This window comes from Equus asinus, chromosome 12 (assembly GCF_041296235.1).
Source record: "Equus asinus isolate D_3611 breed Donkey chromosome 12, EquAss-T2T_v2, whole genome shotgun sequence".
Taxonomy (NCBI): Eukaryota; Metazoa; Chordata; class Mammalia; order Perissodactyla; family Equidae; genus Equus; species Equus asinus.
The window spans coordinates 23,593,641-23,610,658 of record NC_091801.1 but is presented as its reverse complement, the minus strand read 5'-3'; the positions used below and the strand labels follow the sequence as shown (position 1 = coordinate 23,610,658).

General features: G+C 39.8%; 1 protein-coding gene across 10 annotated transcripts in view; it reads left to right on the top strand.

Annotated features, from left to right (window-relative positions):
- The window catches only part of CHD7 (chromodomain helicase DNA binding protein 7), a 182,577-nt gene that overhangs the window by 99,482 nt on the left and 66,077 nt on the right, over window positions 1–17,018 (top strand). For all 10 annotated transcript variants that reach the window (XM_070481215.1, XM_070481213.1, XM_070481214.1 and 7 more), the window contains one exon: window positions 13,209–13,350. In XM_070481215.1, the coding sequence (XP_070337316.1) occupies window positions 13,209–13,350 (142 nt within the window). The remainder of the gene's footprint in view (window positions 1–13,208; window positions 13,351–17,018) is intronic.

Below are 17,018 nucleotides of genomic sequence, written 5' to 3'. Positions count from 1 at the left end.
GGAGAATTAATTCTCTCCACTTGGCGGAGTAAGCCTTCCAGGGGCAGGGTTGAAGTGCCATGGGCTCTGCGGGAGAAATCAGTGGCCCTTATCTATTAGATATGCAAGAATAGCGTGAGTTTTGGGTTCTAGGAAATAGCCTCCTCCACTCCATATTTCCCCTCCGAACTTCCCCCACCAACTCTCTGGCCTCCCAGAAGGCATATTTACTCAGTAAGAAAAGCTGAGAGGAGAAGACATTGAAGACTAGTTTTTTTTCATTTGTACTGAACATTTCTTACAACTGTTCTGAACCAGTTCCAAACATCTGAATCTGTTTTTCAGAATATGGCTCATGTTAGAAAATATAGTTTCCAGATGGAAATATGGTCAGACTTGGTTAATCTGAACCTGTTTGCAAACTCCATTAGAAAACATGCTCCACATCCTGCCCTCATGTGCATATGCACACACGTGTGTGCACACATGCATGCTCAGTTCTGCAGTTGACATGCTCAGTGTGAGCTTTCTGAGCTTGCTGGCCTGTAAACCTTTCGCTTGTAGCCTTTTCTGTGTGTGCATGTGCAGGTACGCAAAGAGAGGACATGATTTCTGTGACTAGAGAGACGCTGCTGCAAAGCGAAAGAACCAACTTGGATTTTCAACTTCCTGCTAAAAATATCTAAACAACCCCAAATACGTTTTTCTGTAGTGTTTTGAAAATTTGAATCATAGTCATTTAAAAATGTTTACCATCAGTACTTTTTATGATCCCAAAATAACTGAATTATATTCAATGACTCAATCTTACAGGTGACTTAATATTTGCATTTACTTATGAACATTCTCTGACATGTCAGAGTGTGGTCTCCTAATTGAAAATCATTCCTTTTTTCTCCTTATAAAAACTCTTTAAACCTACAACCCATTGTAAATTCTGTCTTCATCTATTTAAGAGGTATTTTATTAGGTGCTTACTTAGGGATGTAAGCAAGGAGGACATGGTTAGAAGTTCAGTCTGACTTATGAGGGGTTTTAAAAATATGTACTTGCCTAAATCGAGATATTGTGCTAAATCTAAGTATTTTGGTAGGAGGAAACAGGTACGTACTTCTCCCAAGGAGAAAGAAATCAAAGTAAAATTTAAACAATATATTCTTTTTTTAAAACTTAAAATGGAAGAGTCTCTGTTCTAAAAAAGCTTTCTAGAGCTCAGAAAATACATCACCAAGACTAATTTTAGCCTCAAGATATATCTGTCTTCAGTTTCTACCTTAATTTTTTGAGTCTATCGCCTAATGATAAAAATTGATAAAAAACACCGCACTATCTTGGATCTTGTCATGAATTTCCAACTATATTCTTTTAAGTTCTGAGTCTACATCAAACTTGCCCTATCTTTAAAAATGTTCTTTAGCATTCCCTACCTCCTGTAGAATGCATCAGGGGCAGACATTAAAATACTGTATTTAACAATGAAACTTGCTAAAATTTCTCTAACAACCATAAACAGTAAACTGTAAATTATTAGGAACTTGGGGCATCAAATCCACCCAGTCTTGGGCGCCCCATGCCTTCTTGGTACAGATACAGACCCTGTCTTTACCTGCTAGGGCAACCTTCAGCTCAAGTCTCGTCTCCATGCTCTCAGCTGCCCATGCTGCAGCCTGAACCTTCTCTGCAGACTGAGCATTTGGCATTGCTGAGTCTGAGTAATGGCTTTGCACTAGAGTCACACGCTTTTGGCAGGAGGATGATGTGTAATTATTTTCTCCTAGGAAGAAAGTCCAATACTTTTTTCCCTTCTCTGTTGCTTTTGATTCATAGTCTCAGTTGATGCCTCCTATGGTGATAGTTGTTTGTCCCCAAGTGGTGTGCAAATAATTGAATGGAACACTTGTGTTGAATATGGAGATGCACGTGAAAAGGGAGCTGATGTAACGTGGCCCGGAGACTTGGGAGCTCATGCTGAAGGGGCACCGAGAGTGTTTGTGGCACCTGTTGCCTCTGGTCACTTGACCACTCGTAGGGCCTCTGGCTGGTTTATGATGAAGTGTAGCGAGGACATTCCTGAGAGGCTTTTCTGTCGTTGGTGGTCAGATGGGATGGCTGTCCAAGAATACGGTAATTGAATAGAGATTTTAGGTAAATTAACAAACCAATCCATTATTTTGTTGAGCCACAGTGTTTCTGTTGGTCAGATGAATTGAGTCTGTCGAGCTCTGGTCTCATTGTTCTGCTAAGTCTAGAAAGGAAATAGCGTCCCCGAAGCAAAGATAAGTAGAATGCATACAACTACATGTAAATTCTGAATTGCATCGCAGAATAATTATGTAAATTGAATACGTAGTGATGAAGGTAATAGGGGGTTTGGGTTGTGTTAGTACTAGAGTTGAATTGCCGTAGCAGTTTGCGTTTAAGCACTGGAATACAGCAGTGGCAATTTTGTTTGGCAAAATGTTATGTGATACCAGTTATTTCCATCCTTGAATAAGTTAACTTGATGAATTTGTTTATACAGAAAATAATTTTTCCACAGAGGGCTGAAATAGAGGGAATAAACAGAAATGAAGTGAAAAATTAGTGTAGAACTACGCACGTCTTTCCTGTTCAGCCTCGTCATTGGTGAGGTTCTACAAACAAACGTGCTGTCCTTTGAGCGGGTGGTGACGGAGGTGACCCCCCGGCGGTCTGGGCTTGTTCTGCATTGTATCTGTGGCGGGGAGACAGCTTGTTCTGTGTCATTCACTCTCAGTAATAAAGGACATGAGAAAAGAAAGGACATGCTGTCGTCAGTAGGACCAGTTTTCCTTGTTTGCCTTTATGGTGTCCTCCTCACTATGTGTCATCCCACCTTGTTCCATAAAGTGGCTGAGGCTTGAATTTGTGGCCATTCCCAGAAAACTGGCCCTTTTGACAACCAAAATATAATTACGTTTGTCTTGCCCATGCAGGAGAACCTAAAAGAATCTGCCCAGAGGGTGTTACATAGAATGCATGTGAAACAGAAAAAGGTATTCAGCATTTCAGAAAAAGATGTTTAAAATCTTAAAGATAGAGGCCGGCCCCGTGGCCGAGTGGTTAATTTTGCACTCTCCGCTTCGGTGGCCCAGGGTCTCGCCAGTTCAGATCCTGAGCGCGGACATGGCACTGCTCGTCAGGCCATGCTGAGGTGACGTCTCACATGCCACAACTAGAAGGACCCACAACTAAAAATAGACAACTCTGTACCGGGGGGCTTTGGGGAGAAAAAGAAAAAATAAAATCTTTAAAAGAAAAAATCTTAAACATGAAAAAAAATGGGCCACTTGCTTCTTTTCTATTAGAACTGCATCTTTTTCCCCCCTTTTGCTTTAAGTTAAATATGTATTTTTCTACCTGTTTTTCTAGTGCTATTCCCAAATGTCCTTATAGCTTTCAAATATTGGCAGTTAATATTGAAAATAAAAGCTAAGGCATTTCTGGGCTGGAGAGGATGCCATTTTGCATATGGAAGGATTCGTGGAGCTGAAATATGAGGATTTGCATTCTCCTTTTCAATGTGTTTTCTGTTGTGTATGCACGGGCCTTGTGAAATGAGAGAGAATTCGGAGGAAGTGCTTCCTTTGAATGGCTCTTGAAGGATTTAGTGGTCCATTTAGCTACATAAAGATTCTTTGAATGTACATAAAGAAGGGAACTTGGCCAAAGATTGTGACTTGACTACTGAAGCGTCAGTTGAATGAAGCCGTGGAGACTTGCTTCCAATGTAGTTTTTGGGAACACATCTTGTTCCTCGCTCTGTTCTCCACCCTCATATTAAAGTTAGTAGAAAACTAAAATGCTGCTTCTCAATTAAGAGTGAGGACATTCTATTTTAAACTGGAAAATAAGCACACTCCTCTTACTTTAAAAAACATATAAGGTACTGAAAACATATAAAGTATACTTTTTGCACACACATTATTATCATTAGCATTTATGTGGCAACTTTCTTTTGAGGAACTTAGCTTTTCAGGTATTGTTTTCTCAATTATGATATAAGTGAGTAGCAGCATTTACCTGAGAAATACTTTCATTCAGCCGGCAAGCCCAATGGTGGTGCATGTTGGTACACTAATGCATGTTTTATAATGTGCTCTTATATATGTAAAACTTGTCAGTAGAGATTAGACACAAAAGCAAACCATTAAACTAGTTTTGCTAATAAGTACAGAAAACCCAGATAGTCAGCTATCTCCCTATCAGGTACACAGGTAATAAATTAAACCCACAGCTTTTCCTCTTTCTATTTTCTTCTTCTTTCTTTTATCACATGCTATGATTTAGTCTTGACCGAAGACACTGGATAATTGGAAGGACCGAACTAAGTATTTTGGACACTGTGCCTGCAGAAGAGGGTATAGATTTCTTTAACGTGTGGTCATAAAATGGACTTTTGAGACCTTTCAGTGTTGGAGAGGAAGAGGGAAGAAAAAGCTCCCATGAACATTGTGTGTCTTTCCCATTGGCCTGCCCTGCCCGGTCTCTGTTCATTAAATGGAAGCTCCAGGTCAGGGATGGGACCACGTGCCACCTTTCCTGCTGGTCTCAAATGTTATCTTCTCTTTGACGAAGGGGCCATGGGGTCTTTTTAATCCCAAATCCTTTCCTCAGGATAACCACCTTAGAGCCTTTCCATTGCCAGTGACAGGCCACATTGTGACCCTTCCTATGTCTGATTTGTCTTAAATCAGCTGAATGAGCAGGGGGGTCATCATCAGTCACTTTTTAGTACAGAACCCGGTATCTTTGACAACGTGTGGTTCAATTTATACTCATTGGGAAAGGAATGCCTAATAACATTTGCCCTTAAAAACAAGTTTTGCTAATTCATGCTCTGTGCTAGACACAGGAGTGGACCACACTGGTCCTGCTAGGAATTTGTTTCTGCCTGTCCAGTGAGCGGCAGTGGATTTCAAAGCAGTGGCCTGCTGCCACTTCGGTTTGTGTGGGAGAGGGTGATGCAGAACCCACTTTCAACTCTCACTGCCCCCCTCAAATGAGAATTGAGAGGTGATGAGGCCATGGGCAGCAGTGGGATGTTAACGGGGGGAGACATGTTTCTCTGAAGTCTTTCTTAAGAGGAATTTTAGGTGGAGCATATGTGCCGTAGGAGATGTGGTTGTGATGTTAGAGTTGGAAGATAAAGACCAGAAATCATAGACTGATTTTTAAAATTATTATGATAAACGTCTATATATATGAAAATGCTTTGGGAAAGTATGAATTTCTGTATAAATGCAAAATTTGTCACGTGACATATAAAGCTCTTTTTGCTAGTTGTCTTCTGCCTAGATAAAGGCCCTTTTGTATCATTGGATGCTTGTGCAAAGCCCCACTGTAAGAGCATCAGTCATCTGGAATGCCGGCCCCCAGTTCAGCCACCTTTACATAGAAGTCTATGTGGCTTAGCTTTAAAATGTTAAATAAGGAAATAGTGTGAATTAAGAAAAGATACACTGTTCTTTTTTTTAGTGTTAGAAAGACAGCACCGGGCCGGCCCACTGGTGCAGTGGTTAAGTTTGCACATTCTGCTTTGGTGGCCCGGGGTTTGCCGGTTCGGATCCCGGGTGCAGACATGGCACCACTTGGCACGCCATGCTGTGGTAGGCGTCCCACATATAAAAAAAAGAGGAAGATGGCATGGATGTTAGCTCAGGGCCAGTCTTCCTCAGCAAAGAGGAGGATTGGCAGCACTTAGCTTAGGGCTAATCTTCCTCAAAAAAACAAAAAAGAAAAAAGAAAAAAAAGAAAGACAACACCCTTGAACTTCCATTAGAGTACTAATTTTGTATGTAGCCCTGATTCCTGTAGGAACAATATAATTTCCTGGGAGTTAGGCTTCACCTGTTAGGGTGAATGGTGATATGTTCTCCTTGTTGGTTTTATCATTTGCTCTGCCTAATTCTCCACCTACCCATAGCACCTGATGAGTGTGTGGATGGGCAGCATGCCTCATTTGTTGTATTAGCTACCTGGAGGATCGGAGAGGATAATGATGAGTCTAGGGAGTGGGGTTCTGACTGCCACAGTCACCCTTGCTTGTCCCCCTTTCTGGGTCCTGGGAATGCTGTGCGTAAATAAGAGTGGCATCGTAGAATTTGGCACAAGCAGCCAAATATTTGCCCTACTGTTTGGCACTTAGAAGAATGCGCGATGGTAAAAGGGCATGGAAAGGCATACGTTGTGCATCCGTTTTGTAGGGTCTACTTTATTCAGTTCTTTATGTTGCATTACAGTGCCAGGCAGTGCCATGTAGTCAAAGGGTCTAATGTTTGTGTTGAGCTTCTGTGATAGATAACATTGGATAACGTTCGCTAACTAGGCTTCTTTTCCATCTTGCTTCTGGCAGATCTTAATTCAATCCATAAAACTCAATAACCTTTATATTTTCAGTAATAATTCTTGACTGCGTGATCAGTCTTTTTTTTCCTCTAGAATATATTTGACTCTTTCAAGAGAGCTTTCTACTGTACTTTCTCTTTCTTTCATCTTTTGATCATCATTCTATAGAAAATGGTCAACATTGTAGCTATCTAATCTTATTGAAAGGCTACCCAGGGATGATCCCAAGTAACAGAAGACATTCATCAGGAAAGCTTTCTGAAGACTGAAGGACACTGCACAAGGCCAGCTAGCACTGGACTCCTCACGAGCTCTCCACGAGGAGGGTGGACACCTACAGGCTAGTCCCAGGACTCGAACGTGGGCCCTGGACCCAGGCAGGTTCCGGCTCCCGTCCGAGGACTGCCACTTCTTGGGCTGAGCATGTAATCTCTTTGACCTCAGCTTCCTTTTCCTTAGAAAGTTTGATTACAAAATGTAAAGGTGAGGCATGTTCTTTTAAAATATACATTTTATATGAAAGCGAATTAAATTTCTCTATCTTTTCTAACTTTCTTTGCTATTCCTTTCCTAAAGATTTACCGTAGTTAATGTATGTAGGGAATACTTGATGCCATAACAGCTACTTAAGGTAACAATTTAGATTAAATTATTTGTCTTAGAGGTGTTCCATCCAGTGATTTTCAGAGAACTTAAAAAAAAGGTCTACTAAGAATAGATTTTCAATTTGTCATTGAAATCATACATTTGTTGTTCAGATGTAAAATAGAATCCCCACCCCTTCTCTCTCTCTCTCTCTTCCTCTTCTCAACTCTTCTGCTTTCTCTTTCTCAACTAGAAGAGTAGGGTGAAGCATTTGTGGGTGGAGTTTAGGAGTTGGGGGTGGCAAGACACCTGCTTGGAGCGAAGCATGTGGGCGCCAGGCTGGGCAACTCGGAACACCCAAAGGCTGCCTGTGCCTGGAGCAGGTAGAGCATGAAGGGATCTGGCCAAGGGTTGTGCCCCTGTCCCCCCCATCCTGCTCAGGTGGCCTTGTGGAGAATGTCAAATGTTCGGGCAGTCTCCTGAGCACTCCTGGGGCTGTTGCCTAAGGAGCTCTGATTGTCTTGGTGTGAAGGTGCTGACCTTTGGTTTTATTATCTGGCATGCAGAGTTTGTTTTGTCTCTTTCCTTATTAGTTTATTGTGTCACTTGCCTTTTATTACATTCTAGTTTAGCTATTAAATAAATTTAGTCTTAGGACTTTATTTAAGATTTTTATTTTATTTTGTTGGGTTACTTTTACTTGATGATGTATCACATTTTGTGTTGCCTTAACTGATCCTTTTAAACTTCTAGTACTTTATCTTGTCCCTTTTTAGTTTGCCTCTTTATCTTAATTTTCTTTTTTATTGTTTAAAAACTTAGAGGAAAATCTTGTACTCTTAAGTTGAGAGGCTAGATGCTTTTCTCTCTACCAGCATTGGGCCCTTGACCCTAAATGCTTATTCTGTAGTTTATTATGGCTGGCTAGATCTTTTAGAACTTCAGTATGCCACACACATCTCTCTCACTTCTCACCCAGTAGGTTAATACTTTATTAAAAAGCCTTTGAGCATATGAAATATAAGGGTATGTTTTAATACCTTTGCTCTACTTCTAAAAGATTATAGTGTGACACTTTGGCTTGAGTCCCTGAAAACAAATCTATTTAATCTTCATGACCCAAGCCTCAAGGTTGGTTTTCCCTAGTGTGATGAGAACGGTTAATAACTATCCAATCTGAACGGTGTGTGTGACTGAGAACTCCCTCCCATTGTCCAGACATCCATTAACTGTGGCCATATTCTTATCGTCAAATTTGGTTCCACAATATGGTTCCTTTTCAAACTTCTTTCTTTTGAGGAATTAGTTACTTAGGCTGATGCTAATAGATATTTAACTGCTTTCTATTTTGTAATAAATCAGGGCAGCTAGCTGGCTTTCTAGTAAGTTCTGCCCTTTGTATAAAGCTTTGTTTAAAAATCCTGCACTCTTTCTCACCAAAAAGAATGTTATCTATCTGCTGGATCTTAGCTGGGATGAATTCATCCAATCCCATTTCAGTTAATATCACTCAGCCCATCATTGTGGACTCTTACAGCCAGAAGCTGAATATGAATCTTTCCATAAGGGTGGATTCCTTAGAATGTTCCTCCATATGACAAATATTCCTCTCTGAATACAAAGTTTGTCTTCTCCTGATGCTTCTTTCTCAGAGTTCTCATCAAGGTGGTATTTACTTTGATCATATTGGGGACAATCGCAGAACTTTAGAGCTTGATCTGGCAGAGGTGACCTAAGTGTCACTTTGCTAAGCAGATCTGACTGCCCACCAGTAGTGACCTCCTCTCATGACAAAATGTGAATGTAAGTAAAGCTGGTGGAAGGACAGTGGCCCTTCAGACAGCCAGCAGCATCCCCAGAAAAATGTGCTCCTTCCTGGGTTACAAGGGCTTGTGTGGCTTCAGGAGTGGGTGGCTCTGCATGTCAGTCGCACCAGCAATGATGGGAGATAAGGATCAGAAAAAGAAAGAGCTTTGTGAGTAGGGAGGAGAAGTAGATAGATGTGCAGGTTTGGAAAAATTACTAAGTTTCACTCTATTTTGGTAGTACTTGAGCCCCATTTTACTGAGTTTCATGGTGTTTCATCATAAAGATAGTATCTGTGTGGGGTTTTCTTAAACGAGTTAATGAAAAAAGCACTTTGAGTAGTGCCTAGCACTGTATATGTGCTGTCTGTGCATTTGTTGTTGTCACTGTTAACAGGATAGTTGGAGAAAGATACACATTTACACACAACATTGGTTTCATTACATTGCAGTAATGTTACCAATGAATTCTGTGTATTTTAAATATCCCTTGTGTGGGGTGCATCCTGTGGCATGGAGGTGGAGGGAGATCTTACTAATCCAGACTGTGGTGGCCAGAAAATGCTTCTGTGAATGAATGATGTCCAAGTTGAGTCTTGCAGATGAGTAGACTAGGGGGAAGTGGAGGTAGTTCTGTATGTCTGCAGTGTAAGGGGTAAAGGGTTTGGGATGTGAGAAAAGTAGAAAAATAAAGTTAATGTTGCCTGTGGCAAAAGTTGCAGAGGGCCCTGTATGCCAATACAGAAAATCTCAGATGCTAATATACATGGAATTAGACTTTAAGCAGAATGATCGAGTCACATTTGCATTTCAGCTGGTTACTCTCGTGACACGTGGAGGCAGGGTTTGTCGGGTGATGTTTTGGTGGCAGGATCGTGTTACTGAGCTAGGGCATGTGTGAGGCAAAGCAGGTCCAGGAGAGGAGAAGGGCAGACATGCTTTCTCCAGGGCCGAGGCGGTTCAGAGCTAGAATTAGAAAGTGTTGCCCACGCACACCTGCTCTCTCTCACGATGCTCACTCGGAGGTCGCTTTGCAGGGCCAGCATTGGCTAAGCCTGTGAGTAGCCATTGCAGCAGCTCTTGGAGGTGTGTTGAGATTCACTCTGCACCGAGTAGCTCAACAGCCTCATCCTCAATGTTGTGGTGTTGGTTTAAGCGATATTCCTTATTAATAACATTCTCTCATTCCCAACTGAAGAGCTGCCCTCTTTGTGCATTCCAGCTTTCCAAATTATAGTGTAAAAGAGGACTGTCTGTATGGTGGCTATGTTTTGGCTTTGACATTATAAAAGACTAGCTTTGAATCTTAAAGATTTAAATAATGACTATGGATTTACAATATGTGTCCTTTCTCCAGCCATTTAATAGTAGGTAACCCTGCCCATGGATTGTGAGGATGACGAGGCAGTGGGGAGGCAGTTGTAATAGTCAAAGTGGGAAACGATACTTGTCCCAACTAAAGCAGTGGTTGTGGCCATGGGGAGGAGAGGCCTTTGGGATTGGTTGGTTGTTTTTACAGCTTGTGTTGAGAACTGTCGATAAAGGAGTTATGTTCATGTTGCTTAGATGAAGTGGTCATGATGAAGAGGGGTCCTGTCCATAAGTCTCTGTGGTTGATTCAGCCCAAGTGAGTCTGAGCCACAGCCAGAGGATATGTTTTCAGACTTCCCAGAATATGTTCCCAGCTGCTTGCCTTCCAGATGTGTGTGAATACTGGCCATTTGTCCTGGATACGCCAAGGTTTTCATCCATTATCTCATTTAAACCTTGTAATGCATCTTGGAGGAAGATATAATTACTAAACTCATTTTATAGCTGAGCAAACTGAGGCTCAGGGAGATTGGCTTATCCAAGGTCATGGACAGGTTATAAATGGCAGAGTTGGAGCTTGGACAAGGTCTGTCTGACTTAAATCAATGCTCTTAACCACACTTCTGCATTACTCTCATTTGTTGAAAGAAACATTCTGACGTTGGCTTTTTTTGGGCAAAGGAGTTTTAATGTAACAGTTGAAAATCCAGATTAGCTTATTGCAAAATAGTAGCAAAGGCAATTTAATTTAAATAACTATATCATAATGTCTTTGGGTTGACATTGAAGATTTTGTAGCTTTTCTGACTTAGTATGTTTTTGGTTTGTATATTGATGTCATGAGAAGATGTTAGCATGGAAGTGCTTAGCTGTCTCTGAGCAACATTAATAGTGCAAGGTCTAATAAGTTTAGAAGTCTTTCAGTAATCAGATCTGGGATGAGTGCTTCCCTTGGCTACAGGCTTTGTGTCTAAGCATTTGGAGAGGTCCTGTCTGAGTTTTAGCCGTCTTGGATGTTCCACACAGTTCATTCTTGGGAAGGGCAGATGGAAAATCATTAGCACTTCTCTCCTTCGGCAAATTGGTATTTCATCAAACTTGGCCTCTGGTGGGCTTCAAGACAGTCAGCCTTTTCCTCGTATAGGATAGTTCACACAGGGTGCAGTAACCCCACTAGATTAAATTGTGTACGCCGCTCTGGTGCAGAGAGGTCACTGTGAAAAGCACTAGCTGCCAACTTACTTTACCTGGCAGTGGTTCAACTCTGTGACAGGCCTACCTCTGATTTAAACAAATTTGAGAAATATGTAAAGTTTTGGAAGCAGTTTTGCACTGATTTGATAAAAGAAACCACAAAACACTGCAGCGCAGGTGTTGAGAATGTTTGAAAGCTGATTGAGGGAAGCAGATGGCTTTAGTCAGTGGCATCCAGCCAAAAGAGCAGGTGCTGGTCATGTGACCGCTGGTTACCAGGGTAATCTGATTGCTCTTGGCGTGCAGATGAAAGGAAAGGGGCCCAGCGTTCAGCTGTAGTATTGTATAATTTGTGGCAGTTAGAGCGGAAATAAATGCTGGAAATGGAGCCTCATAGTAGGGGAGACTTCTGTCCATGTGTAGCGTAAACACTGGGACAGTTGGATGAGGAACTGTTGTATGGATTTTTTTTTTTAATTTAAAAAATATTATTCTTTCCATGGATCTTTTGAGGACTTAAAGTTTTTAGGACACTACTTTTTTTAAAAAAATAAAAAGAACTCTTTAACCCTAACTGACATTGGCTATAAACTTGAATTGTTTTAAGTTGTTTCCTTATGTGGCTATTTACTGTGCTAAAATGTTAACAAAACAAAGCAAAAACAAGCTCTGAGTATTTAACTGGTTTAAGATGATCAAATATTTTATTTATTTACTCCAAAAATATATTTTAGGTGTGTGATGGATACTATATTATCTTAAAAAAATACTTCTGAAATATTTTACATGACACATGCTTTACTTAAAAACATATAGATATCTTGGCCTCTTTTCCTTTTGTAGTAACTGAGGCTGAAAAGAATGCTGTTTTAATGCATTCTTTCAGCATAGTTTTCTGGCAATTTAAAAACTTCAATAAATAAATTTTTAAAGGTTTTTGAAATGTATCTTTTGTTTTCAGAATTTATTAGAATTTTAGGCTCTCTAGAAATAGTAAATATAGTCATTACTGAGGTTGGAGTATAATAAATGTTGGATAAGAAATGATAATTGATAGTAGAAAACCTTGGGGCCGGTTTGGAAATTGGAATGGAAAGTAGCACCAAGTGTACATTCTCAAAGAACGTCGAGTGGAGGTTCGAAAGGTGATGCTAAACTTAAATTTAAAACATTTTTTCGTCAGAGTTTATTCATGTCTTGTGACGTATGTAACATTCAAATCCTATTAACATTTGACAGAACCATACTATGGAACATGTACTTTAACTGTTGGGGTTGCTTTGCTATCTTTTTGTATTTCAGAGACCTAGCTTTTAAAAAAAAGCTTGACATGATTACCTCAGCAAATGCCTAACACTAAAATAAAGCTTATTTTTAGTTAAGAACACAGCATTAAGTAGAATTATGTAGAACAGGAAATTGCTATATATTTTGTTATATTTTAAAAGATTACAAATTGGATAAAAATGTAGCTGGATGATAGAAAAGAGGACACCTGGTAGTACTGGTCAAAAAAAGGACTTCCATAGGAGCATTTAAAACTATCTTCAAGAGACATGAAGAAATGATCGTTATAGTCTACTTTTCCCTGACGGTTTTTTAAAAACATACTCTGCACCTTAAAAACTTGATGGCAAAAGTACTGCTGAGTCTGATTTTTCATTTTTATTTGGTGTTTTGGCAGGGATTTTGCGTTGCTTAGATGAACTAATGTACTCTCTGTGGTATTAGGAGTTTTTGCATGCAATTTCTTTTTAATTAGGTCAGATATTTGCTAAAGGTCATCAATATGGGGTTTTGCCATAAAAACTTAATTGAGAGTGCCGTTTAACTATAAATGGCCAACGTGCATTGATTTATCAATTGTCATTTTATTTTAGGGATATTAATGTGGGAAATATAAGGCATGGGGCATGTGGAAAACCTCATTAAAAAGTGATCACTAAGTGGATCCACTTTGAATTCTAGTAATAAGAAACCTGATTCAGAAGCAAGTGCTTTGAAGAAAAAGGTCAACAAGGGAAAAACAGAAGGTTCTGAAAATTCAGACCTGGACAAAACGCCGCCACCATCTCCTCTTCCTGAAGAAGACGAGGACCCAGGTGTTCAGGTAATGCTGTTCTTCTGGTCCCGAGCCGTGCTTGTTTAGCGTGGGTAACTTTAGCCGCATGTCAAGTGCACCGACCTGCCCTGTCTTTGTCGTAGAGCTGCTTTCGAGATGGCTTTATTGTTGCCTGGAACATTAGATCCAGAGCGATGAGCGCTGGGGGGCCAACACGGAATTAAACTCCTGACTTCTCGGTTTTGCCATCTTTGACTCTGTGATATATAAAACTGAGAATCTTCATGTATTTCTGTAAATGTATCTTCTGCTGTTTCTGTATATGTTACCGTTAATATATTGTTAATGCGTCGGTTCATTTAAAGCTTCATTCACATTTCTAATTTTCTCTGAAGTTTGGTGGCTTGTCACTTCTTTTATTTTGCAGAGCAAAAAATCAAGATGTAATCTGTAGCCTGTCTTAAGCTTTCTAACACTGATGGTCAGAGTTAGGATGTATTCATGTAATACTAAAGTTTCAGTGAACAGGTCACTAACTTTCTGGATGATGATGCTGCAAAATTTTCCAGTGTTAGATTCTCCTGAGTTTTGGAGAATTTTTTAGGAATCAGTTTGAAAAACTAGCCCTAAAATAAATGTTAGGAATTACGTTCTTCTGTGTAAACCACACTGCCTTCTCTGATTGGACTGTAAGGTAAGGGACCCTTCCATGTGATCACTAAAAATTGTTTTCTTGTTACATTCTCTGGAAGCATGCCAATGTGGTCCACTGGGATGGCTGGGAACGTAGCTTCTTGAATGACATCTAGGTTATTATGGAGCAGTTACCAAGGGGTCCTGCTAAAATAGGAAGTCAGCCCCTACAAATTTGCTTGACTTTTCTAATCATTAGTGCACACTGAGTACTTTCTACTGATACCCCCTACCAATTTGCTTAAAAGTTAGAACAAAATATTTGCAATATACCATTCTATTCTAAAGAATTTAAGATGGGTTTGTGTGTGGGGGTGTTTAACTGCCTGATATCTGTAACTTCACAGAATGGCCTAACCTAAGAGGACCTGAAAGGGAGAGGAGAAAGAGAGAGTGTGAATGAATGTGTTTTGGTTTGGTTTGATTCTATAACTAGCATAGTGATAGCTCTGGTAGTTTGGGTTAATTTTGTAATTTCCTTTTATTTTACATGTCAGTGAAAAGATACTGGGAAGGTAAGTAGATATCTATTTTTATTGCTTAGGGAGTTTTAAACTAAAGTTTTTTTTAATGATTTTGAATTTCATTTTTCTACTCTACGGTGTTTTTTCCTGAACCATGTTTGTTTTGACTAGGACCTTTATGACAATAGTATTTGGATAGTATTGAGAAGATTTATTCACACAAGTCAAGAAAATTCTGTTCTCTCACAAATGCTGCTGCTGTTTTTAAAAGTCTCTCTGTATTAACGCAGACTCAAATGGACTTTATGAAATACCGGTGTTTTTTTCTTCTACATTTCAATTATAGAAGAATGCTAATCAATTCAAATGAACATCGCTGCATCCTCTCTGATTGGCAGTGCTTAGCTCTTATGGGTTGAATAGCTCATATAAGTAACCGCACAAGCAGATCTGACTCTGAAGGCACGCCTTTCTCAGTGTCTCTGACACAGGAAGTGATGTGACTGCTTGTTTACTGTGTTTCTTCCTGTAGCACACGCATGAAGGGCTTACAGTTACAGTTCTTGAGTCTTGCTATTGATTTGTTTAAGCTTTAGTAAATGCCATATAATTTTAACAAACTCAAAATTGTGTCACAAAGTACTGCAATGGTGAGACCATGGAAACACGTTTAAATCTTCTCTTCAGTATACTATTTTTAACTATAAGTAACTTTTCTAAAGCGACCCAAGTTTAACAAATTGACCTATTATTTTAGTGTCAGTTCAGAAGTTTTGAGTTATGGTTTAAATGCAATGCTTACGTTTCATTTTGATTCATAACAATCTTTCAAATAATAATAGTTTAACAGACTATAGAAGTTTAGTATGGTAAGCCGTAATAGAAGTATATTATGTAGTAATTGTATTTTATATTGTGAAATTATAAAAGGAACCTTTGTTTTCTTTTACACGTGCCCTTTTACCCCTTTCACCCTCCCCCAAGCCCCCTTCTCTGGTAACTGCCGATCTGTTCTCTATATCTATGTGTGTGTTTGTTGTTCTTGTTGTTTTGTTTTTAATCTTCCACATATGAGTGAAATCATACGGTATTTGGCTTTCTGCATCTGACTTACTCTAAAAGGAACCTTGATGCCCAAAATAAGTGAAATTAAGATCACTTCTTACTTAGAAGGTAGAGAAGCCGTATAACATTTAAAAATTTCAGAAAGTTGAGTTTTAATTTTATTTTGGGGTTTTTTACTCTTAAGAAGTGACCTCGTATCCACTACTAACTCACTCCATCACTGTTGCACAGATTCATAAGACAAATTGATATGAGGAGAAATTTGTGTTATATGTTATATCCACCAGTGCATAAATTTCTATTTAAAAAAAGAAAAGCCCCCTGATTTATTGTACTGGAACATTTCTTTAACATCAGAGTGGGGTTTAGTGTAAAGTGGATTTGTGTTAAACTCTGTCCAAGGGTGTTTAGTTACCTATGCTGGAAAAATACTGTGACAGTGTGGCCTCAACCATGGGAGCCTGATAAAACATCACAGATTGTATCATTAGTGGCACTTTCCTCCTTACAGTAGTGACATAAAGATGCAAATATAGATTAATCCATTTCACTTTAGTTAAATCAATACATCAAATGAAATACAGATATGCTAAATTTCACAAAATTAAAATATTGTTCCCGATGATAGCCTTTTATGTCTTAAAGAAATTGACATTCAAGAATGAGGGATGGTAAAGTGGGCACAAGAGGAAGAGCTGTCTAGATCAGCTTTGGGAAGAGAGAACGGAAACTGTACACAGTAGTCAGGCCTTGCAGCCTTATTGCTTTCTGATTTTTCTTTGGAAAGGTGGAGCTAAGTAATGATGGTTTTAATCCTACTGACTGCATTTGGCATTAATACGTACCATGCACTCTTCTGAATGCTTTAAATGAATTCCCTTATATGATCTTCACAGTATATTTATCATGCAGTTACTATCATTAATCCCATTCTACAGAACAGGAAACTGAAGTCCACAGAACAACTTGGCCAAGGTCACATAGTAATAGTCTAACTGAAACACAAGCAAGTCAGCTCCAGGGCTCACAAGGTCAAACTACCTCCAGTGATGTGAGGAAGGGTTGAAGATGGCAGAACCCCTGCTGCTTTCTGTACCACCTTGACCTGGACTTGGTTATTCTGGGCAAGGCTGAAGAGGAGAGGAGGGGCGCCAGCCCCGTGGCCAAGTGGTTACCTTTGCGTGCTCCGCTGTGGTGGCCCAGGGTTTCACCGGTTCGGATCCTGGGCACAGACGTGGCACCACTCATCAAGCCACGTTGAGGTGGCGACCCATATGCCACAACTAGTAGGACCTGCAGCTAAGATATACAACTGTGTACCGGGGGGATTTGGGGAGATAAAGCAGAAAAAAAAAAAAAAGATTGGTAACAGTTGTTAGCTTAGGTGCCAATCTTAAAAAAAAAAAAAAAGAGAGAGAGAGAGAGGATGGTCAGAGGAGGGACCTCTGGCCCATATTGCTACTCCCTCTGGTCTAAGCCACTAGAACGTCTGTT